General features: G+C 35.0%; 1 protein-coding gene across 1 annotated transcript in view; it reads left to right on the top strand.

Moving 5' to 3' along the window:
• Positions 1 to 26,282, top strand: part of AKT3 (AKT serine/threonine kinase 3) — a 309,710-nt gene that overhangs the window by 4,709 nt on the left and 278,719 nt on the right. The window contains exon 2 of the mRNA XM_055323992.1: positions 5,796 to 5,956. Coding sequence (XP_055179967.1) covers positions 5,911 to 5,956 — 46 coding nt within the window. The 5' untranslated portion in view covers positions 5,796 to 5,910. The remainder of the gene's footprint in view (positions 1 to 5,795; positions 5,957 to 26,282) is intronic.

Below are 26,282 nucleotides of genomic sequence, written 5' to 3'. Positions count from 1 at the left end.
ATGTGCAGATTTTGTTTCATTTTATTGTCGAGGAGGTCCCCAAGGCAGATTATATAAGGATTTTAAATGTGTGTTGGAAGAATATGGGAGCTGTGTAACCAAAATTCTTTGAGTGGCAACCTTCAACCTGTTCCTGTTACTTTACAGGTGCCTTCACATAGAGACAGAGACAAGCCACACTTCATATGAGAAATGTAGGGGATTGTTTGTCCGTAGCTTGTTCAGGGCTTTCGGTGAAACAAAGGAATGCAATAGGCATTTTCCTAGTTGTTTCAAATTAGAATATTAAATATAGCACCCAGCACAAGTTGTTTTTTTTATTTGGTTGATAATGGATGTGTTGGTTGAAATGGCATTTAGATGTCCTAAACTGAGGTAGGGAGAAGGGAGAAATACTCTCTGTTTTTGTATACATACTTAAAAGTTTGCAAAGTTGATTTTTGAGAGTTGGCAGTTTGAAAGGACTGAAATTTTGCTTGAAAGTTGGAAATCTTGCTTATGTGCCTATTCAAATATTTTCCTATAGGGTGGAACAGTGAAGATATCTATTAGTTTTAAGAAAGTCCACAGAATCTGTTATTGTACTCTGAAGAGAGGATCCAAGATATATCGTTTGTTTGGCTCACTTTCCCATAGGACAAGTTTATGAACAGGATAACAACTCTTAAGAAGGACAGGCTGGCTGAGGGTTATTTGAAGTACAGAGCAAGTTGCCTTGAATTTCCGTTTCATTTCAGTATTTTTCCTTTCTCTCAAACCCTAAAAAATTTTTATATAACCTTATGTATTTATTATGGCATATGTTAGTTTCACTTATTTCATGAAATTGGGAGATACCATAGAATTGTATTTTGGTTACCCTTGATAGTCATTTGTGTTTCAAAGAAGCAAGATTCTATTGTCTTTGCACATTAGTTGTCCTTTACGAATTTAATTGGACTAGGCATATCTAAAGAATGTAAAAAATTGTGGTGCAGGGCAAGTATACTCTACATAGCATTAATTACAGCGAAGGATATAGTTTAGAGCAAGTTGTATTATAGATAGTATAGTGGCTTTAAACTTAAGAATTAACATGTAGGAAATTGCCAACCTGTGAATCTTGTTCTAGGTTGTAAAAAAGAAAATTGCTGGTGTGCCTTTCAACTTTGTCAACCTTCTAGTCTTCTGTTGCTATAATTTCCTTTATGATGCCACGGTTATATTTGATTTTTAATTTATTTGAAAACATTGTGTTTACTGGACTTTTGAAAAATATTTTGATACAAAAAAAGTGTTTTAAGTGATTCACAAACGTTATTATACATCTGAGAGTTGATATTGGGTTATTTGGTAGAAAGCATACCAAACTGATAGAAGACATGGATTGCAGGCAGTCATTCTTGTTACTTGTCACTATCTGGTTATGGTAACAGCGAAGAAATAATGTCATTTTTGGTTGGTCACAGGTTTCCTAGGTTCAGAATTGTAGCTGCAGTAGCTACTGTACAGATTTGTTTTTAGTCAAATTTGCAAATAATGTAAAATACTCAGTGTGGTCCTTCTCACAGAGTAGGCAATCAGTACTTTTTTACTGACTACATATGTACATTACATGTTTCTTGAGTGATATTTTAGAAAGATGTTTGAAGAACTTTAGTGCTTAGAACTGAGTGGTTTGTTGCCATAAGTAAACAAACATCTTTAAAAAAATTTTATAAATATCATTAAGAAAATACGCCATTCTTTCTCTTTTTTCCTTCCACAATAGATAACTTTGAGCATCGTTGATGCTTAATTGTTTGGGACTTGAAACTTGACCTCATCTCAACAAAAAGTATCAAATGCAGAGAAAAGGAAGATAATTTTAATGTGTGCTAGTCCTCACAATTAGTGCAGGTCTATGGTAAATCTACTTTAATGAATAAGGAAGAATGTTTATTATAATTTAAGTTATTTCTGTGTAGGTGCTTTTGTAACATTTGAGTTCAGGTTTGTCTTCAAGATGGCTTAATACCGCTCTCTCTGTTGACTTACAATATTGGTTTGTCTTGTCTGTCCTTCATTAGTTATGTAAAGCTACACCTTCGCTCTTTCATTCAACCACTCATTCATTTACTCTGTGTTTGTTGGGTATATCTTCTGTGCCAGGCACTGTCAAATTGCTTTACTAAATAGTAATGCTATTGAATGAGGTACAAGATGTGAAAATGTTTTGTAAATTGTGAAGTGATATTCAAATGCTGTTATCAAATTCTCAAATAGTTTTGAATGAAAGTACCTTTAGTGTAACTGCTTTGTTTAAATTCTAAATTGAATCTGCCAAGAATTTTGTATGACTTTTTTTTTTAAGAATAGACAAAATTAGATTATTCAGCAATGAAATATTTAATGCAATAGGCTTAAAAGAAAAAATAAACCAAATTTTTGCCTATTAGCTCATTGGATAGAAACATACTTCTGAGGAAGTTGGGACTGTAGGAGGAGGTGAAGTTCATGTCCAGCTCATCATTTTGCAGATTAGTGTTTTTAGCAACATGGAACACTGAGTAGGAGAGCATAGATGACTTAGTGCAAGAGGTTTGCCACTATAGGGAAATTAAACCAAAGAATATGGTGCATTGCTTAAGAGTCAGTTTATACACACAAGATAGCATTTATTTCTAGCCTATTGGTCATAATTCTGGAGAAGTATACTTTTAAATGTCTTTTAAGCTATTTTCAAAGAATATCATTTTAGCTGAGAGTCCCTGGAGCAACTTTAAAGCTGGATATTATGTGTAGAATTTGGTAACATCTTAAGATGCAAGTGGATAAAGCCATTTCTATAATGAGTGGCTTTAGTAGTCCTGATGATGATTGTAAATTTTGTCCTGTTGATTTAACATCCGTTTAGCAGTCTAATCTAAATATATAAGTACCAGATAAACATTTTTATCTAAAAAGTTTTTTTAAAGTTTCATTTTCTTTATTTTTTTTTAAGGCTTATTTATTTGAGGGGGGGAATGGCAGAAGTTGGGGGGGGAGAATGAATCTGAAGTCAGCTCCGTGCACACCGAGATGGCGACCTGAGCAGAAACCAAGAGTCAGATGCTAAACGGACTGCACCACCCAGGCACCCCAAAACAGTTCCATTTTAAAAGAAAATTCATTGATTTGGGTTGATCTGCATATTTCACTGTTTTGTTTTGTAGTGAAGGGGTAGTGCTAGTGGAAAGAACATGTGCCTGGTTGTCTGGTCTTGGTTTCCTCAGAAAGCAGCTGTGTGACCTTGGGCAAGTCTCTTCATCCATCTGGACTCTTGTTTCCTCAGCTGTAAAATGAAGGTCCTTACTTGCTTTGAGATCCCAGCAATGAAATGTCAACTTAAAACAATGGAATAAATTTTGAAAGTTTTTTTTTTAGAACATGTGTTGTAATGCAGATTATTTTAATAGAAACGGATATGTTTTATCTATGTTTCTTGAATTTGTATTGTTTTTCGGTTATTAATAAATGTTGGCCCCTGATCTCTTCCATTTCCAATACCAAGAATATTAAGATAGGATTTTTTTTTTTTACCCAGATAATGTAATTTTATAAGTCAAACCAAGAATGGCTTGAATGAGATGAGGCTCTTTGCTACAGGTGCTACCAAAGAGGCCTTCTAAAGTCATCAGTTTGCACTCGGGCTCCCAATATTTAATGTCTTTATAATTATGTGGTGTAAGGAGCTAACTTTTTTAGTTACCTCGTTCTGTATGTAGCCAGTTTTCAGAAAGTTACTTAAATCAAACTAAAATGATATTTCGATTCTTTACTGAAGGTTTCTTGCTCTTTTTTAATGGTGTAATAAATCTTGTCTTGAATTATGTGGCCATTTTTCAAAACATGTTCCCCTAGATATCAGTACATACAACTAAAAAAAAAAAAAAAAAAAAAAAGAGCCCTGTGGGTTCAGTAAGCTTAGGATTTGCTGAGTTACATGAGGTTATACACATCTTATATCTTTAATATGTTAATTGTGATGTTCTAAGAGAAAGATATGGTTTGTGGAATTTTTCTGAACTATTTGGCCAAAGAATTTTTTTTCTTTTTTCATCATTTTTCTCGTATTATTCTGGAATTTTTCTTGGAATTCTTTCAAACATATTTTGGGAAAATAGACCCAGGTTTTAATATCCCTTTAGACTCTCTGCACTAGCAGACACCAGTGATTCTGCGGATAGTCTTGGCCTTACCTGTAAGTGCCAAGGGCACATATGGGGCTGGTTTGCTATTCAGCCACACAGACTTTGTCAGGCTTTCTTAAGAGTGTTAGTCCTGATTCCTCACTGCTAAGTGAATTAGGCTTTCTACTTAATTTGCATTGGAAAATGAGCCATAATTTATTTCAATAGTCGCTCAGAAGTCTGACCTTGAACTTGCCACTATGAACTATTTGTCAAAACCCGATCTGAGAAAACAGTATAATTCTACAGTCCCTCCATCCATTCTTCTGGTTATCTAAACTCTTTGCCTGTGTTTTTGGACCACATAATGCCAGTGTACCCTGGACCACATGTTTTGGTCCCTTTCTGTGGAAATATTTTTAACTCCGTTTTATCTTGGCATTTTTCCTTTTTAGGTTGAGAGGGACAATGAGAAATAGCCCTATAAAACTCATTACTGTATATATAAGGACATTTTTGAGGACTTTGTCTGTTATACTACAAGGTATCTTACAAAGACCCATGGGATAAATTTTAGATTTTTATTCTAGAAAAAATGGATTCCTTCTGAAGCAGCAACTTTTTTTTTTTTTTTAATATTTATGGATGCTGTAAATACTGAGACCCATTGTGTTTTCTTATTTGCATTGCTTCCTGAAAGCTTTCCTGCTAAATTTGTGGCCCCACTTTTACAAATATGTAGACTTTTACTCTGGCTTTTTTTTTTTTTAATTTTTATTTTTTTATCTGAAGGCAGTCTAGTTTTAGAGTTAGGACTGCAGGCTCTGGAGTCAGAGAGCCTTTTTCAGATCTGGGCTCCATCATTCAGTAGTTGTGTTGAACCCAGGCAAGCTGCTTAATCTCTGTGAACCTCAATTTACTCATCTCTGAAATGAAGTTAATGGTACTCTCATAGGTTTATCGTGAGGATTACCTGAGGATAATAGATGTAAGCACTTGTTCTTGACACATCTTGGAGACTCCATATTTTTTCCATTTTCATATTCCCTTTGTTTCATTTCCTGTATTTAAAAAAATAATCAATTTTATGTCATTTATAATGTTTATTGTAATCTGAAAATTTGTTGTACTCTAATTCATCTATTGTCTAAAATATTTCTTGGAGTAAGGCAGAGTAAGTATACATAAGTGTTGGTTTCTTAGCACATTGTGTTATACATAAAATACAGCTATTAAAAACTTTCACAGTTGCTTTGCCATAAATATTCCTAAATCCACAGAGATTTTGAAACTAGACATACGTGATAATGTACTTTTAGTTCACTTAACTTTCATTTTCTTCCCTTTTCACCTCAAACACATAGCACCAAACAGATTTTCTGTATTATTTGTATAGGTGTGACATTGGTTTTCTTTAAGACCTTTTTTGTTACAACCTCTTAGGTTAAAAGTTTCACTATCACTTGAAATCTGTCACAAGACCAGGGAAGCGCTTTCATTATAGAACGAACTATTGAATAAATAAGTTCCCCAGTTTGAGGAGGTAGAGTTTTATGTGAGGTCAGGCCAGTTGAAGACATTTACAAAGAATTAGTTGTTTGTTATTGCTATGTGAGTTGCAAGAATGGAAAAAAAAGAAATTCTTTCTTCAATACTTCCTTCCAGGCTGAGTCATCACTAGAGAGTGGGAAGGGCAGCAGCAGCAGCAGAGAATCCAAACCCCAAAGCTGATACCACAAAGTAGCATTTCTCCAAGTTGGGGGCTCAGAGGGGAGCCATCATGAGCGATGTTACCGTTGTGAAAGAAGGCTGGGTTCAGAAGAGGGGTAAGTACTCACCAAAGCCAAAAAGTTGTATGCTTGGTAAGTGTGCTAACAGTTAGCGGTGTCCTAGGAGTTGATTATTGTTCTGAAGCTGTTCACCAGGTCAACAGACATACTATGTCCAGTAAGAGAGAAATGATATTTAACATATGTGTTAGGATTTGCTTGTTATTTAGGGATTCTTTGTAATTCTTGATTTTGATCATTTATCATCAGCATTAACGAAAACTTGGCCTTCTGGTATGTTGGGTGCTGCATGTTGTGGAAAGTTCGTGTTTTGTGTTTTCGAGCCATCCACAGAGGTGTCTTTTGGGTGATTTAGTATCTAAAAAAGTGTCTGACTTGTATGCATTTAAAGACATGTACATTTATATTAAGCCAGTTTGGGTGGTACCAGGGGAGGGGCTTACAGGCTTAAAGGGGAAAGAGTTCACTCACAGACTCATGGCTTTGGCAGTCCTGTAAGTTAGCTAAGGAAAGTCCTAAAGTGAAAGACCAAAAGAAGAAAGGGCTTTCGTGTTGTGTGTGTGTTTATGTTTCATTTCATATTTTTATTTTTCATGATCTAGTTTTAGTATTTCTTGTTCACTGCTACTTTAGATAAATAATTCATATGTGTTATTATTCTTTTTTAACACTGAAGAAGAACTCTTCAACGTAAAGCTTAGTTTATCCTCTTTGAGATTACCTGCTAATGTGGTCAATGTGTTTATTAAGAAATCTGGATGTAGACTGGTTGCCAGGCAACTAGTGTTTATCCACGTGGCCAAATTGAGTAGAACCAGGACTATTTCATTCTCAGGACTTTTAAGTTCCTGTGTACTGTGTCTATTTTCTGATTAAAAGTTGCCTTTTAAATAGCGATTTCAATGTCCCTTATGGATCTGTAGTTAATTCCTATGCTTGAAAAGCTGTCGTCAGTATTTAAATGGGATTATGTATGACTGAGTTTTAAAAAATTATCCTTATGGAGTTATAATTTCCATAACAAAATACACCAATCTTAAGTGTACATTTTGATGAATTTTGCTATGTTTATATGGTAGTGTAACAAGCACCTTGGTTATGACTTCAACATGTCCATCACCCCCAAAGTGCCCTTTCCCCTGTATCTTCTTTCCTCAACCCTGATAGCCTACTGATGTACTACCACTGGAATCTTCCTTTTCTAATATTTCTTATAAGTGTAGTCATATGGCCCTTTGTGTTTGGTTACTTTTACATAGCATAATACTTCAAGGTTTCATCCATGTTGTGTATATCATTAGTTTGTTCCTTTATTGTTGAGGCATATTCCGTAGTCTGGCCATACCACAATTCACCTGTTTACCAGCTGATGGCTATTTGGGTTGTTTCTAGTTTCTGGCTATTATGAATAAAGCTGCTATGAGCAAGAGAGTGCATGTTTTGGTGTGATGTATTTTCATTTTTTCTTGGGGAATAACATAGGAATGAGATTGCTGCTCATATGGTAAGTGTGTTTCATGATAAAAACTGTTTCAGCCAACTATTGTTAAGTTTTATTTGTTGTATGTTCTATTTTAAATTTAGAAGGGATTTTCAGATTTCACTACTGTATGAAGGCATTTTTTCCTTTCTTTTTTAGCTTGTCTATTACATTTATACTACTTTTCCTAGTTTCTTTGTCATGGCAAATCACTTAAACCTTTTGGGGTAATACTTTATTAATCTCTAAAAATAAGACCGTTATGGGGATAATGGATGTGGACTTGTTTTGAGTTTTAACACCAGTGTAAACTATTGCTGTCACTGCATTTTGTCAGAGATTTAGGGTGGTTCTTGAGTTTGTTTAATTAATTGTGTCTTGAAGAAATACCCCGTAAGAGAAGGTTGGTATATATAGTGCATGGGATACAGAAACAAGAAAAAAATGGACAAAGGTTCCTCTGTGTTTTTTCCTGCATTGGTTAATAGGACACAAAGGTATAAAATGATAAATAGAAGTCTTTTCTACCTTTTACCTCTTCAAACTGGTTTCTCTCCTCAAAGATAGCCATTTTAGACCTTTTTTTATTTTTAATTTTTTGGTGATTATTATTTCAATTTTATGTATTATATGCTAAACTTTATAGAGTAATCTCACATAATTGAGTGTATCACCATTGTGAAAAATGCAGAATTTAATGTGTAATACCTATTCTTTTTTTACTTCCCTGAAGGAGTTTGATAAGGCTTTATGGTTATACTTTCAATACTTACACTCTTAATTCTAGAAAATACTTAGGCATCATCTCTGAACTTGCCACTTTATGAGTTGAGAAAAATCAGTACCCTTCACAGTTTTTCCCCGAATTCCTCATGGTTCCCTACTAGGGGGGACATTTATTTTATGTTGTCAAGGTTTGTAATAGTAACACTTTGATTCGGAGAAGCAATAATCAATTTTGTGATAAGTAAACACTACCATCCAGTGCTGAGCAAAAAGTAGTGTGATGGGTACAATGGGAGCCATGGAGAACAAATGAACTCCTTCTACCATGTTGGTATTCAAGATCAGGATGTACTTTAGTTTGGCTTCTAGTTTGGGCTGTAACTGTTTTTCCTGGATTTTCTAGTTGCCACATTGCCCCCATTGTCCACCTTCTTCATTTTATCACTTGCTTATCTGGCTTTTTATCATGGTATTTGTTGAAATTCTATTGTAAACTGACTTTTTTTCTGGGTAAGATGCTCAGCTAATAGCATGTTATTTAATTGCATTCTTGGGCACAGTCTGTGCTTTCTTAGATCTCCTGTCTTTCCACTATTTGTTTTGGATTTATTTTACAATGTTCTAGAAGTTTTTTTAATTTTTAAAAATTTCCTGGAGTACTTTCTCAGAGAAAATATGTGGGAGTATTTTTTTTTTTTTTAATTTTTATTTCATTCATGATAGTCACACACACAGAGAGAGAGAGGCAGAGACACAGGCAGAGGGAGAAGCAGGCTCCATGCACTGGGAGCCCGACGTGGGATTCGATCCCGGGTCTCCAGGATCGTGCCCTGAGCCAAAGGCAGGCGCCAAACCGCTGCGCCACCCAGGGATCCCAAATATGTGGGAGTATTAACAGAGTATTCAGAAATGTGCTTTTCACTTTTACACCCGGTACATACCTTGGCTGGATATAGAATTCAGTTGTGAAAGTTTTCTTTGCATTACCTTTTAAGAACCAGTTTCACTGATAAGAGGCTTAATGCTGGGGCAGCGGTTTAGCGCCACCTTCGGCCCAAGGCGTGATCCTGGGCGTGATCCTGGAGACCCAGGATCGAGTCCCATGTTGGGCTCCCTGCATGGAGCCTGCTTCTCCCTCTGCCTGTGTCTCTGCCTCTCTCTCTCTCTCTCTCTGTCTCTCTCTCTGTCTCTCTCTGTCTCTCATGAATAAATAAATAAAATTTTTAAAAAAAGAGGCTTAATGCTGATAGGAATAATTTCTTTCTAGGTAACCTGTTTCTGTTATCTGGAAGCTTGTTCTGTCCATGCCTTTTTATCCTTGACATTATGAAATGTAGTTCTTTTTAACTTATCCTATAAAGATTTGGTGGACCTTTTTCATATGTTCTCAGTTCTGGGGAATCTTCTGTATTTCTTTCATTATTTCTTCCCTTCCTTTCTTCCCTGTATTCTTTTACAGCTTTATTCCACTAGAACATCTATATCATTGCTCTGGTTTTACAATTTTTCTTTCACTTCCATGTCTTCATTTTCCTGCCTTGTTCTGGAAGATTCCTTGACTTTTTCTTTGAGCCCTTTACTGAGTTATTTCAGCTGTTACTTTATATTTCTGGGAATTCTTTGTAGTTCATAACCACCTGCTCTTATCTTACAGATAGAAGAATCTTTAATCTTAGGACGCTAACTAGACTTTAAGTTTTTTCTCTCCTCTGAATAACTTTTTCAATTTATTTATTCTGGTTCTTTTTTGGTAGTGTTGTATTCCTCAGGTATCTGGTGGTCTTGTTGGTGTGTTTATACTTGTGAAGGAAAGACTGAGGTTGCTGGTTGTGTCTTCTATTTCTACAATTTATGGATTTTCCCTATACTTATGACAAGTTAGATTCACTGAATTGAAGATTTATGATGGTAGTTTTAACTGTACCCTTGGAAGCATTAGTTGAAATATTAGGGGAAGCCAAACTGGGCATTCTTTCTTTCCACTGTTCTTAATTTATTCCTTCAGAGATTTTCAGTATGATTTTAATAATAACCTTGTGTTTTAGTCAAGCATTTCATTAGGTAGTCTATTGTTGTTTGGCCATATTTTGGTTCAGAGAATTTCTTCTAAAGAGCATTATTTAAAAAAAAAAAAAGAGCATTATTATTTGCTGCCTGTTTACCCTGGGCAAATAGATGATCATCACCTGAACCTGGGTATACTGGTTTGAAAATACATTCAATAACATCTGCCTTCTTTACCTCAGAGTGTGGTGATGAGCATTATGAACTAATATGTATAGAGTATTTCTAAACTATTAATAAAGGTATTGACAAAAAGAGTTATAATAGCCCTTAACTTTGAGTATTAAGTCCTTTTCCTCAAACTTGTGTTTATGAATCAGTTCTTATTAGCTGCTGCCCATATATAATCTCATTTTATTTTTATCTTTAATGTAAATAAGTTGTTCTTCAGTAAATATCATCCCAGAAAAGGAAAAAAGCAGGCTTAAGAATAATTAATGGTACTATGTGGGACAAATGCTTTCCTAACTTTGGTTCTGGTGACATAATATTGAAACTTTTTTTCTGTACATTGTTGGAGCAGTTACAAAATGGTAAGTATTAATTGAGATAACACAGTAACATGGTATTGTTGATGTTAGAGAGGACAGTCAAGAAAACATCATGTAGCACACATGGAATAAAGTGCCACTTGCATTTTCCTCCCTGATGGTTAGCCTAGGAAGTATCTACATATATGTTAAGCGCTTGTTAACATGATCTCCTTCATAGACCAGCCTATGGCTATACTGTTGGTAACTACAGATTTCTAAAGTTGATATCAAAAGTTTTGCTCTCTCTGGGACGCCTGGGTGGCTCAGTGGTTGAGCGTCTGCCTTTGGTTCAGAGCATGATCCTGGAACTGGATGGAGTTTCGCCTTGGGCTTCCTGCATGGAGCCTGCTTCTCCCTCTGCCTATGTCTCTGCCTCTCTCTCTCTCTCTCTTGTTTATGTGTCATAAACAAACAAACAAACAAACAAAATCTTTTTAAAAAAACCCCAAAAAACAAAAGTTTTGCTCTGTTGGTTTTTAATCCCATTCCAGCTAGTGGTGATATTTGCTGCAAAGAAACTTAACCCCATTAATAAAGTGGTAAATTTAACCAGCCTAAAAAGTCTAAATTATAGAATTAAGTAGACTGCAATACTCTTAACCAGGGCTGATTGTAATTTATAAAATTTCATTTGCTTAGTAGTACTGTTTCTTAAAAAGGTAAGTGGTCTCTTATACATGTGGAGAGCCAGTTTCTTGATAAGTTAAAATCTGTAGTGTGTTGTTAGTCAACTCATAATCTTATTGTTTTGAAATTGGTACAAATCCAAGAGATGGTGCTGCATGCATGTGATAATTTCTTAAACTTTTTGTTGCCTTAAAATCTAACAAATTGAACTTTCACCTTGTGTTCTGTGTATGTAACCAATTTGTGCTTTCAAGAAATTGTTCCTTTATTTTGCCTTGTACTAAACAGTTTGTGGTTCAAGGATATCCATAAACCATGTCCTTGGAATGATATTTGTTTTATATTCTTTGAAATGATTTGTTTAGAGAAACTAGAATGTTAGTATTTGGTAACTCCAAGCTAAAACTTAATAAATGTATGAGTTTTCTCTCAAAATAGCTTAATGCCACTATGCAGAATATTTTAGTAATGTGAAGAGTGTAAGCTGGCCTATGTTTAATGTGTGATTGTTGTGATCTGGCCAATTATAAGCTATTATGGAAAGCAAAATGCACAATTTTTTGGCTGCTTGTCCAAGTCCAAGGGCCTTCTCTTTTCCTTTGTACATACTTGCATACCTTTTGTTCATGTTTCATTCACAAACTGAGTTTTGAAATGAATTATCAAGTGATTATGGAGATAGAAAATGACAGTATGATTTTGTTTACTACTCAGCAGCATTTTTCCATAGAAAGTAAAGAGCTGTGATAGCAACCGCATAAATCACATGATAGATTAGAGAAGTTTATTTCAACTATTGATGTTACAAATGGAGCATAAACTTGAAAAAATTAAGTTTATTTTCTAATGGCATTGGAACTCTGAGATTTAATGTATTTACTATAATGTGAAATTTGGGGAGCTTGGGTGACTCAGTTAAGTGTCTGACTCTTGATTTCAGCTCAGGTCATGATTTCAGGATTGTGAGATTGAATCTCAAGTTGGGCTCAGTGCTGGGCATGGAGCCTGCTTAAGATTCTCTCTACCAACCTCTCTACCACACCACCTCCCCCTTAAAAAATGTGAAATTTATTTTTCTCATAATTTGAATACATTTATTTTGAAAATTTTAACCAGGAAAACCAAATGAAGAGAACCATCAAATGATAAGGCTTTCATATGCATTCTAGAGTTACAGAATTGTAGAGCTGCTAGGGTAGCACAGTCGGTTAAGTCTCCGACTCTCTTAAATGCATAAAAACAAGAATTGTAGAGCTGCTGTGTTGCATACACATACTCATACACTCTGCTTCCCAATCAGCCCTTGAGTTTTGTGTATTGACTTTGTATCCTGCAGCCTCATTAAATTCACTTATTCATGTTAGTTAGTTTTATGATTTTCTGTGTAGATGGTCAGGTCATTTGAAAAGAGCCACAGTTCTGCCTCCTTTGCAATCCTTATGCCTTTAATTGATTTTTCTGGTCTTGTTTTGCTGGTTAGGAATTTGGTGCAATTTTGAGTAAAATTGGTGAGAATGGACTTTTGGCCTTATTTCTTGGGTTATTGGGAAAGCATTTATTTTACCATTATCATAATATTCTATAATAATCAGTATTGTATTAGTTGTGGGTTTTCTATTGCTGCCTTTGATCACGTTGAGAAAGTTCTCTTCTGTTGTAGTTTGCTGAGAATTTTTATCATGAGTGGGTGTTCACTTTTTTCAAAAAGTTTTCCCATGTCTGTTGAAATGGCTATATGATTTTTCCCATTACTATTGACAATGGTGTATTACTTTCATGGCTGGAAAAATCCCATTTGGTCATGATATATTTAATTTACCAGTTTTGATATACTAATATGTTGTTAAGGATCTTTTTTTTTTCTTTCTTTTTTTTTTTTTTTTTTTTGGTCTGTCATATTCATTTCAGGTTTTGGTATAATGGCTATGCTAGACTCCTAAAATATGTTGGGAAGTATTTCCTTCTCCTTAATTTTTGAAGGAATTTGGATAAGATGGAATTTATTTCTAACTTAACATGTTCAGTAAAATGCATCAGTGAAACCATTCAGGTTGGAGCATTTTTGGTGAGATTTCTGATAACAAATCCAGGTTCATTAATAGATAGATATAGGACTATTCAGATTTTTTGTTTCATCTTGTGTCAGTTTGGACAAATTGTGATTTTTAAGGAATTTGTCCATTTTGTCTAAGTTGATATATTTGCCATGAAGTTTTTAAATTTACTCATTCTTTAAGTAATGATAATCTCCTTATTAAATTCTGATATTGGTAAATTGTGTCCTCCCACTTTCTTTTTTTTCTCTTTGATCAGTTTATTTTTTTCTTTTTTTTTCTTAAAGATTTTATTTATTTATCATGAGAGACACAGAGAGAGGCGGAGACATAGGTAGAGGGAGAAGCAGGCTCCCTACGGGGAACCGGATGTGGGACTAGATCCTGGATTCCAGGATCATGCCCTGAGCCAAAGGCAGACCCTTAACCACTGAGCCAACCAGGCGTCCCTGATCAGTTTTTCTAGGAATTTGTACATCTCATTAATCTTTTGAAGGAGCCAGCTTTTTACTTTGTTTTGTTTGTCCTTTTTATCTATTTTATTGCTTTTGCTCATTATTATTTTAATTTACTTGTCTTTTTTTCTGGATTATGGTAAAATATTACATCATTGATTTTAAACCTTTCTTTTTTTGAATATAAGCATTTAAATCTATGGATTTATCTTACTTCACTGATTAAGTAAGTTTGATAAGTTTTGATGAAATGTGTTTTCATTATTTATTATTTAGTGTAAAGTGTTTTCTAACTTCTCTTGTGATTTCTTCTTTGAATCATGGGTTATTTAGAAAAATATTGAAAAAATTTTGAAAACATATAGGGGTTTTTAGATATCTCAGTGTTTTGATTTCAGCTTTTTATTTGATTGTATAGAAAATAATATGTAAAATTTCAGTCATCTGGAATTTTTTGTTATTTAAATTTTTTTTTTTTTTTTTTTTTTTTATGGTCCACCATATGGTCTCTCTTGAATTTTCTGCTGTTGTGGGTGTAGTTTTTCATAAATGTCTGGTCAGGATGGGTGATGATGAGTCATATCTAACTTTACTGATTTTTTTCTTTAGTTCTATCAATTACTGAGAGAGAGGTAAATCTCTAGCTATGATTGTGAATTTATGCTTCTTTTTTCTGTGTTTTGCTTTATATGTTTTGAAGCTCTGTTATTGACTGTGTCCACATTTATAATGATTATATCTTCTTGATGCATTACGTCTTTTATGCATATGAAGTGTTCTTATTTTTCTTTGGTAATACTCTTTGTCTTGAAATTCAGTGTGTCTATTATTAATGTAACCACTCCAGACTTTTTCTGATTAATGTTTACATCTTCTATCTTTTTAAATGTTATTTTACATTTAGCTTATCTGTGTTTTATATTTAAACTGCCTCTCTTGTAGACAGCAATTTTTGGGTCTGGTTCTGTTTTTTTTCTTAATCTCATTTGACAGTCTTTACCCTTTTATTTGGATCATTCATATTGAAACCATTCATATTTAATAATAACAAGGTAATTAGTAATATGGTTGGGTTTCATTCTTTCCATATACCTGTACTTTTTGGATTTAGAATTTTTTTTTTTTACTTTCTCATTTTATCTCTGCTATTGGCTTGTTAGTTATGCCTCTTATTAAAATATAAAACAAATCTGTAGTTAATGTTGTTGATTTGATTGACTTTAGCTCTACTGTTTTGTTATTTATTTTCTATTTGTCTTATTTAAAAAAAATTTCTCTGTTCATGTGTATGTATATATTGTATATGTATATACATACATATGTGTGTATGTATATATATAGATATTCTATTGGGTTAATTGAAATTTTTTTAGTATTTCATCTAAATTCCTCTGTCAGTGTGCATTCTCAGTGGAGGAGAGGATATTTCCCCCAAGGGGGCAATAGTTGGTTCCAGGAGAGGCAAAAAACATAGATATTACAGTCGTTTGTGCCTTTCTCATAGGACACATTATATAAATGTGTAAACATATACATATATCCGTGGTATTAAAATTTCATGTAGGAGGCTAGAGCTATTAGAAAAAAAAAAGTCGGGATCCCTGGGTGGCGCAGCGGTTTAGCGCCTGCCTTTGGCCCAGGGCACGATCCTGGCGACCCGGGATCGAATCCCACGTTGGGCTCCCGGTGCATGGAGCCTGCTTCTCCCTCTGCCTGTGTCTCTGCCTCTCTCTCTCTCTCTCTCTCTGTGTGTGTGTGTGTGTGTGACTATCATAAATAAATAAAAAAAATGTTTAAAAAAAAAAGAAAAAAAGGTCTAGTCTTGTTAGCTGAGCCATAATGGAAAAAACTGAACTGCTCTATAATCTTTCATTACTTAATGGTTGTTATAGGGCAGTAGTTTTCAACCAGCCTGGGGGGCATTTGTCAATGTCTAGAGACATTTTTAGTTGTTATGACTTGGGGTGGGTGTGCTATTGGCATCTAGTAGGCTGAGGATGCTGCTAAATATTCTACAATGTACAAGATAGTTCTTCCCAAACAAAAAATTTTTACTTCAAAATGTCACTAGTGCTGAGGTTGAGGTTGCGATTATAATGTGCATCCTTCATTTATCACATTCTATACTGGATTAATATTTTACTACTTCCTGTAAAATATAACTTGAAATACTATTACCCCTCTTCTGAGTGCCTTGTGCTGCAGTTCTCATATATATTAGATACAAATTATGTTATAAAACTCTGGATATTTTAATTTTTGTTTTATGTCATTTTTATGTCTTTTAGAGAATAGTAGGACAAATATAGTCTTTTATGTATACTTACCTACAGTGTTTCTACTTATTTCTTCTTATAGATTTTGAGTTTCTGTCTGATACTGTTTTCCTGCAGCCTGAAGAGCTTTCTTTAGCCTTTCTTTTAGAGCAGACCTGTTGGTGACTAGTACACTCATATTTTTGGTTTATCTTAAAATGTTTTCATTTTATCTTTATTTTTGAGGGATTTTTTAATTGTATATAGAATTATGATTGTTAGTTTCTTTCACTTTAAAGATGTTATTTCATTTTCTTCTGCTTTTCCTTGTTTTTGATGAGAAGTAAGCTGTTATTTTGTGTTGTTACCTATGTACAACATGTCAGTTTTCTTGACCGCTTTCAAGATTTTTCTAGCTCTGATTTCAGCAGTTTGAATGTGATGTGCCTACATGTTATTTTCTTTTTACATATCCTATTTTGAATTTACTGGGATTGTTTGTATGATATATAAATTTATGTCTTTTTTACCAAACTTGGGAAATTGTATTGACCATTAATTAGTTCTAAAGAACATTTTCTACTTTGTTATCTCCTCTGCTTCTGGGACTCTGGTTATACCTGTGAAGATACTTGACAATGTCTCACAGGTCAATTAGGCTGTCTTTTTCAATTAGGCTGAGTTTTTTCAGTATTTTTTCTCTCAGTTCTAGAGGTAGAATAATTGCTAGTAAGCAAGTTCACTGACTCTTCTGCCATCTCTCTTCATTATTTACTGTGGACTGTATTTATTGTTAACTATTTTTATAATAGTTGCTTTGAAGTCCTTGCCTGCTGACTCCAGCATTAGGATTTTCTCGGAGTTGTTTTCTGTTGACTTTTCTTTCTTTGCCCACTTTCTCATTTCTTCATATGTCTAGTAATTTTCAGCCATATAGTTCATTGTGATGATATATTTGCAGACTTGTGATCTGTTGTTTTCTCCAGAAACTTTTGGTATTTCTGCTAACTGGTATTGTCCTTCTGTTCAAATTCAACACTTTGTTTCACCTATTGTGAAGAGCAAGTTGAAATCTCAGCTTTTCTGTCCACTTTTTGATTTCTGCTGTCAGGCTCACTGGAGTTTTTTCTATTCATGGACAACTCACGGTTTAGCTAGAATTTGGGTTGAGTTTACATGTAGGTTTTTAGGCTGCCCCATTATCATTTTTGTGGGATTTCTCTCTCTAGCCATTTTGGCATCTGACTCCAGCATTTGACTCTTTAAGCCAACAAGACTATATAGTTTTTGGTCTAAATTTTATCCACCTTATTTGAAAGGAATGGGGGAGCCCTCTCAAGCAGAAAGCCAGGTAATTCTCACCCAATGCACTTCCTTGTTTCAGGTACCAACTTCTTTCCAGTTCCTGCTTACTTTTGGTGCTTTCTACTGGCTTAAAATAGTTGTTTTTTATATTTTTATATTGAGTTTGTAATTTTATGTATGGGAAGATTAGTCTAATGTAGATCACCCTACAACTACTGGAAGTGAAATTCTAATAGGTATAGGCTTTAATGTATGGACATAAAAATTGGTTTAAGTTTTATAATTCGCTTAATTTTGTTATTTAGTTGCTCATAACAAGTCATGTGAAGTAGAAATTTTTTTTAAAGATTTTATTTATTTATTCCTGAGAGATAGAGAAAGAGAGGCAGAGATGTAGGCAGAGGGAGAAGCAGGATTTAGATTTGAGGAAACTGATGGTTTCAACTGGCTGAGTTCCAGTCACCTGGAAACAGCTGAACCCTTTTTCCAAGTGAATTTATGGAATTTGAAGCAAAGAGAGACATTAGAAGTCATCTTGTCTTAGACCCATTTATCTTCCAGATTAGAAAACAGGTCATTTTTGGAGTTAGAGGCTTAGCCTGGACCAGTAGCTGAGATTTCTTTATTATCAATTTTATGCTACTTCATATTTTGTTTCTTTCGGACACTCAGACATATATTGGAGTTCTTTTTTTAAAAAGTCTCTTATTAGGACCTGGTGAGAGAGGGGCTCAGAACTGTTGACAGGAGGAGAGTGTAAAAACCCTGTGAGAATGGAAAAAGGGGAGTATCTTTCATCTGGTGGAATCCTTACACTATTTGAGTAGTATCACTTATTGATGTATGTCCCAGTGGGGAATGCAAGGAAGCTGTGTACCTCTAGAACTTATTCTGTTACCTCTCTTGAAGAAACTGTTTTTATACTCTTTGACAGAGAGAAACTTTCTTTAATAATCTGTTTACATTCTGTAATCAATCACATTATCTTACTGATGTGATTAACCATGTACCTACCACCAAATATTCTTTTATGTATGTTGTTGCCTATGCCGGTTTTTCTACTTGGCATATTTTTTTTCTTGTGTCTTTGTCAATGCAAACCCTTTGTGTCCTTTAAATATACATTCTGATATAATCTCAGTTTTTTCCCAGATCACACAGTCTTAGAAAGTTAGAATGATTTCCCTTGTCTGCAGTATTACATCACTTTGCTTCCTCTTGGCTTTATATTGGCTATTACAGAGATCCATTATTTCTTTTTATCCGTTGTCAATTCCCCAAGGGCAGGAACTGTGTCTAATACAACTGTATTTTGCATCTAGGATCTACCAGTACTTTGAACATAGTAGGCTCTCAGTCTTTGAATGAATGAGGAAGAAAACAGTTTTAGAAGGTCAAATAACAGTATGTCACAGATTTCAGGGCAAGGAACTAGAATTGGGACAGCTGAGGCAGGGCAGGGAACACAAAATAGATCTCAATTATGAAAGCAGCCTGTATCTAGGATAGACTTTTGGTAAGGGCAATGCTGGGATTCTAGATCACGGTGTGTATCTGTCAAGTTTTTGTGTGTAGGAAAACAATTAGGAATTGGTAGTAATGACTGAATGGTTATTCCTGGAAGAGGTGGCTGTGCAGGACTCTGATCGACCCAGAATGGATTAGTACCTAAAGTATCTAAATCTGATATGTGCAACCTGGACACTATAGTAAGAATAGAGTTAGTGGTCATAGTCCTGGAATATTTATCCACATTTTACTCTTAGAACTACAAAGTACTTGTGAGTTCATGACATCTAACTTTTCCAGCCTAGAAGAATCTTTTCTACTACATTACTGATGGATCGTTATCTCAGATATTAATGGGTAACTAAAATCTCACTATGTAAGACCTAAGTGTTTCATTATTTAACAGCTCTGAGTACTAGTGGTCTTTCTTTTACCCTCCTGAGCAATATGAAACAAGTGCTATTTTCCATGTAATAGGCCTTTGGACTATTAGGCTATAGCACTTCAGGAGTGCTATGATATTTTCCCTAAAATCTTCTTTTTAAGCAAAATGTTCTCTTTAATTTGTTCATTGTGTGACATGGTTTCTAGCCCTCATACATAATTTTGGTGACCTACTGTGGAAATATCTCAGTTTGTCGATGTTTTTCTTAAAATGTGGTACCCAGAAGTGAACATGATCCTGCAGGTGTGGTCAGTGTAGGGAAGAGCATAGCAGGCCTATTTGTTCCTACAGTACATCACAGTAGGGCTGCCACTGTCCTCCAAGGCTGCAGTCAGTTTTCTCTATTTTACCTTTCAAAGGAACTTTTATGATGTTTTGTTTTGTTTTGTTTATGCAGATAATTTGCATATGCCAATTTGTTGTCCACGTGTTACCAGTTTACATTCCTATCACTAGTATGTAAAAGTTTCTGCTTTTTCATGCCATAATTATCACTGGGTGTTACTGTTTTTAGTTCTTGCCATCATATTGCTGTTTTGTTTTACATTTATTTGTTACTGAGGTTTAACTTTGTTGTTAATGCTTTTAGCCTTTTTTTCTTTGAATGAATTGCTTGTTTGTGTCCTTAGTTGATTTTTATATATGTGGCCCTATGTCTTTAGTTTTATAAATTTTACATGTTTTTATTTATTTGTAAGAGCTCTTTGTATATGCAGAATACCAATACTTTATTAATCATTTTGTTGTTGCAGATATTTTCCTGGCTTGAATAGATCTTTTAACTTTATGTTTTTGTCATGTAAAAGTTTTTAATTGTTCTGTAGTTTAATATATAAGACTTTTCCCTTCCAAGGAGGCCATTGAGGTCACATTTAGAAACTTTTGCCGTTTTCTTTGAGCATCGTTATGATTAAAACAATTTGTATTATCTACATAATATATTACTCCCTTTTGTAAAAGATCCAAGCAGTATATAAATAAAGAGTATGATAAGATTTCTCCATTCCCAATTTCCTTCTCAGAAATAAACTGTCAAGTGGAATGTACTACTATAAAGCCAACGTTTTTCTTAAAATAGGTAAGAACCAGAAGGATACATACCAAACAATAAGTAATATTTGTCTCTTGTCAAGAGATTAGAATCCAAGAGATTAGGTGAGGGGCAGGAAGAGGGATAATTAAAGAAATGGGACTTTACACTTTATTCTGTATACACATTTGGATTGTTTTTATCTCACTTTTCATAAATGGCATCATAATCATTTAACAGTGTAACTTAGAGATCTGTCTATGCCATTGTAACATGGTCACTCAGAAATTTTGAAAAAAGTGTCTAACTTGATACAGCTTGCTTTAGACAATCTATTCTTATCCGTCTGCTTTTTGCATTTTTAAGTATTCGTGTACTGTCAGTTTAGTCCACTGGTTAAGAGGATGGAATTTAACTTCAGATCTTGGCTTTGCCATTTATTGGTGACTGTGGGCAAAATACGTAATAAGCCTTAAATTTCTCATCTGGAAAATGGTGATGATAACAAGACTCTTGATTAGCTCTTATCACAGTGCATAGGACATACTAAATTATTAATACACAATAGCTATTATTTAATAATCTCTTATAGGATATTGCTAAATTTCCCATCGGGTTTATTAGTATTTAATGTTTAGACTCATCCATTGTGTTCCTCAATAAAAACAATAAGGATACTTGCCCTTTTCAGTTTTTTGTTTTTTTTTTAAATCCCTTTTGTTGCTCTGCATTTCTCAGAGATTATTGATGCTAACTGGAACTCAGCGATAAGTCACTTACTGTCTTCTCAGCACCTTTGGGCATCAGTGTTTGCATTATGATGATTCTCTTTTGAGAAGATAAGTGTAAAAGAGGAGTTAATCAGTATTCCTTTCCTATTGTCTGGGCCTGAATGCTGTGCTCTCTTCCTCTGGCTTCATCTTTTAAAACTTTGAAATTCATGTTGGTCCATAACTGTTTTTCTCAATTCATTGAGGACTTAAAGATCCTCAATGGGGCTTACAGATTATAGACTTACTTCTTCTAGGTCTCTGTATCTGTTCTTTGTTACATTTCTTTCCTAACACTTTTTCCTATGTTAAATGAACTAGTGCTTCAAGCAACAAATACATACTTTTTTTCTTCCTCATTCAGGGTTGGGTAAGGTCAAATGATAGGCACATTTTAATCTTGTGGTTGAATTTTATGACTAAAACTATTTGCCATATAAGAATACTAATTTCCTTACCTTGCATAATTGGAAGCAAAGACATTCTATTCAATATTCATTGGCCTAGAAGTAGAGGTTAAGTGTATTTTTTTAACTTTATAATATTAAGCAAGAGTGAAACCAAAAATGAAAATAAAAGTAGTAAGATTTGGGAAGAAGGGTGAGGGAGAACCCAGGTTTTCACCTTCAGAATGGGAAGTCAGTTGATGTGGTTATAGGTGATAAATCAAGAGACGGAGGCATAATACCAAAAACATTAAAAGTGTCTGTTTTTGAGAAGTGGAAAAGAGATCGAGGCTGCGCGTATTGTGTGTGCGTGTGTGCAAGCACATGGGGTGGGGAATGGTGGAAGAGACGCTTTTGTTTTTCAGTTTTCTATTCTTTCATATGCTTTCGAATTATTGTTAATTGGTGCATGTATCCGTTTATAATAATAAATCCTGTGGCGCCTGGGTGGCTCAGTCAGTTGAGCATCTGCCTTTGGATCAGGTCATGATCCTGGAGTCCTGGGATCAGGCCCCGCATTGGCTCCCCACTCAGTGGGGAGTCTGCTTCTCCCTGTGCTTCTCCCCCTGCTCATATTCTCTCTCTCATACTGTCTCTCTCAAATAAATTATTTAAAAATAAGTTCTATCCTGCATGATCCCAGTTTATAAAAATAAAAAAGTACACTTTTGTATATTGATGTCTTTAAAAATTGTTTGGAAGGAAATATACCAAATATAAAAAGTGATTATCTCTAGGTAGTGAGTTTTTTCCCGCCATTATATTTTTCTGTATTTTGTAAAATTTCTAAAGTGAATATTGTGACTTTTATAGTTAGAAGAGATGTTATTAAAGAAAAATATCTATCCTGGATTTAATTTGTCACACTTACTTTGCATCAAGAGGACTTTTTTATTTATATAAGTACTATAACTTTTTTTTTTAACTAAAAGAATTGTACACCATATTCTCTAAATGTTTGTAAGTCTATTTGTAAGGCAGGCATTCTGCTAAAAATAACAGAAAACCCAGCCAACAGTAACAAAACAAAGACTGGTCATTTTTTTCACTTTAAGAAGGGTAAAGGTGAGCAGTTGCTAGCTGTTTAGCAAATAAAGATAAAATTATAGGAGAATCAGACTCTCTCTGCCGCATTGCCTGTAGCTTGTTGGCTTTTTGTCCTGCACTTGTTGCTCTAAGGTTTCAAGATGGCCGTGCTAATAAGCATGACATTCTGTTCAAGGCAGATGGATGGAAGATGGCTAGTGTTAGCTACACTGTCCCTTTTATTAGGAAACTAGCAGCTTTCTCAGAGCTCACTATCAGACTTCCTTTTATGTCATGTTGCCCAGAACTGGGTTACGTCTCCCCACGGCTCCAAGAAAGTGAATATTTGTCTTTCAGCCTCTGTAGGGGGAAGTGGCAAGGGTAGCAGGGACTGGAAGTTGATACTATGTTAGCCAACCAACAGTGTCCCCTATGAAAAGTTTTGATATATACAGTTATAATATTTGTACTTTGGTTGCCAGTCACATTTCCAGGAGATACAACAGCCTTTCTAGAGGTTAGGTTGAGAATGCCCTTACTGCACGGGCATTTCTAGAATATACTCCTGTGGTGATTACTCCAAAATGTTGCCATTTTGTCTGGTTGTAGGAGTACTAGGCTTGTGCTCCCTTTCATATTTTGAGGTGATAGTGAGTTAGGGGTTATGTCTGTAAAGTACTCCCTAATTTGACTTTATTCCTCTTATAAAATCCAAATTTCAGTTTCTATCCAGTATTCAAAGGATTGTGAGTTTTTAAAGGGTGTCAGGTAAATTATACATAAAGATTTTCATTTTTGTTTTTCAGTTAGAGTATGCAATGAAAATGGTAGTCACAAGTTTTATAGCTGATGATTCCAACTCTACCAACCCAGATAGTACTGGGTTAGCCAAAAGTACCCAGATGACTTTGTTCAAAGTCTGATGTCTTATATTTACATGGATTTTTTCATGCACCTATTGTAATGGTGCATGCACCATTTCATGCACCTATTACATGGTGTAATGCACCTATTACCCCTTATTTTCTTATTCCTTTGTCATGGACTTCTTTAAAAAACTTTTAAAACTACAGATATATGCAGTTGCCATTGTGATGTTTATGGGTTTCAGCATTAAAATGGTGCTAAGTAAAATATGGTACTATCAAATTAGACTTGTTTATAAGTTTACAATGAATTGTCAAACTTTAATTTTACGTTTGTTTTACTGTAAATCAGAGATATTTGTTTAGTCCTAGCCTATTTTTCCTTAATCCTAAAAGGTATTATTACTTCTTGCTTTTTTTTTTTTAAGATTTTATTTATTTTTTTATGAGAGACACACAGAGGGAGAGGCAGAGATATAGGCAGAGGGAGAAGCAGGCTACATGCAGAGAACCCGGTATGGGACTCGATCTCGGGACTCCAGGATTATGCCCTGAGCCAAAGGCAGATGCTCAACCACTGAGCCACCCAGGCGTCCCACCTTTTGCTTTTGAGGAGTGAAAAATTGTCCTTGTAAAGGAAATGATCAAAAACAACAACAACAAAAATAAATAATCATACTCATTTCTAGTATTTGAAAAATTTATTTAGTTATAGAGAAATATGTGCTGGAGACTGGGGAGGATATGAAGATGAAGAAACAGCTCACCTGCCCAAATGGAGTCTAGAGTCTTAAGTAGGGCAAGAGACTCTGCATGAGTCAGTTTCCCCATCTGTGAAGTGGGGGTAGTGATACTTCTTACCTACCTCGTGATGGTTGTCATGAGGACTGAGTGAGTGAAATCATGTGAGGCTTAGAATTAGGCCAGGCACATAGTAAATGTTCACTGTTACTATTATTATTATCACAAAACAGAGATTTGCACAGAATGCTTTGCAAGCACAGACGAGGCAGGGATTGACTTTCTGGAAAAGCTAGAGTGTTAAATTTTTACCTGCCCTTAATTCCATGTTCATCTTTGCCACTCTAATGCCGACTGCTTAGTAAGCCCTCAAAAACTGTAGATGAATGAATTAATCAGAGAATGAGAATACACTTAGCTAAGTGGAGTTTTCTTAAAAGTATCTTTAAGTAGATATAAAATTTGTAAAACTTGAAGATGTAATATTAAAACTTACTGATCTTATATGCCTGATTTAATCCTGGGATAGAATTTAGAGTATTTTTTTTCAAGTAAGTAAATAATAGAAAATAATTTAAGAAATAGAAGAGCTATTACTTTCAACCGGGCTTTTGAAACAAGCTGGGTTTTCAGACAGATTAAGACATATTATTTTCTAGCAAGGACTTGGGATGCAACTATACTGCAGACTACAGCTCTGTCCATAGATTTTGGCAGTTTTGTGTTGTTTTAGATCTGTTTAGTGACATCCGTTACCTACTGTTGCAGAACAGACCACCCAACACTTAGTGGCTAAAACCAGTGGTTTATTATTTTTCATGATTTTATGATTTGACTTGGAAGCTACCCTGGTGGTCTCACTTGGGGTTACTCCTATGGCTGCATGGGAAGGCTGAACTGGGAGATCCAAGAAAGCCTTGTCCCCAAATTTGGGTCCTGGGTTCATTGTTGGCTGGGAGTGCCTTCGTATTCCTTCATGCCTCCCTTCCCCCACAGAGCAGCCTAAGCTGCTTGAGAGCATATAGTTGCCCCCGTCTGAGGGTGAAAGCCACTGACCCTTCCCAAGGTCAGTTCCAAAGCTAGCACAGCATTTGTTTTAATTCTGTTTTGCTGGTCACAAGTTACAAGGCCAACCTAGATTCAGGGGGAGGAGAAATAGACTCAATTTCTTGATGGGAAGAATGGCAAAAAATTTGTGGTCCTCTATGATAGTCACACACACACAGAGAGAGAGGCAGAGACATAGGCAGAGGGAGAAGCAGGCTCCATGCACTGGGAGCCCGACGTGGGATTCGATCCCGGGTCTCCAGGATCGCACCCTCGGCCAAAGGCAGGCGCTAAACCGCTGCGCCACCCAGGGATCCCTGTGGTCCTCTTTAATCCATGATAGAAGCCTGGGGCCTTCCTATTTTTGATTGGATATTTATCTTCCATATTTATTATTTCTTCCCTTATGTTTTATCTCTTTTCCTCTTTCCTTTCATTCTCAGTGAACTTTCATAGTTTGTCTTCAGACTGTTTAAGTGACTCAAGTTTCTGTTCTTTTGATACAAACTTATTTTTCTACAGTGTGGATCTTAGTTCTGCCCTGCTGGTTTTGTTTGGGCTATATGTTTTTCTAGTTTTATGTTAATGTATTCTATATTTTAGCTATCTCCCTTTGCTTTACTTTTTTAACTTTAATTTTATACAGTCTATTAAAAGTTTTTAGTCATAACATACATCATAGATAGGTATGGTAGTAGGACTAGAGGCAGTATCAGAAACACTGGGGTGGTGTCTATGATACTGTGTTAGTGGCATGAGGAGCCTGAATCTTTGGTTTAGGGATCTAGTGAAACATGACCAGATTGCCCCTTTGCCTTGCGACAGTCTTCAGCTTTTGCTACTCACTCAGCTTTTACATAAAAGTGGTTATGAAAATGATTTTAGCAGGTTACCCATAAAACTCCAGTGAAATTATGAATTACCCAAATTTTGTGATTTAAAACATGTAAAATAAAATGTTATTAGGCTAGTTTAGAAAACAA

This window comes from Nyctereutes procyonoides, unplaced genomic scaffold (genome assembly GCF_905146905.1).
Source record: "Nyctereutes procyonoides isolate TBG_1078 unplaced genomic scaffold, NYPRO_anot_genome, whole genome shotgun sequence".
Lineage (NCBI taxonomy): Eukaryota > Metazoa > Chordata > Mammalia > Carnivora > Canidae > Nyctereutes > Nyctereutes procyonoides.
This window is presented reverse-complemented; position numbering and strand designations above follow the sequence as displayed.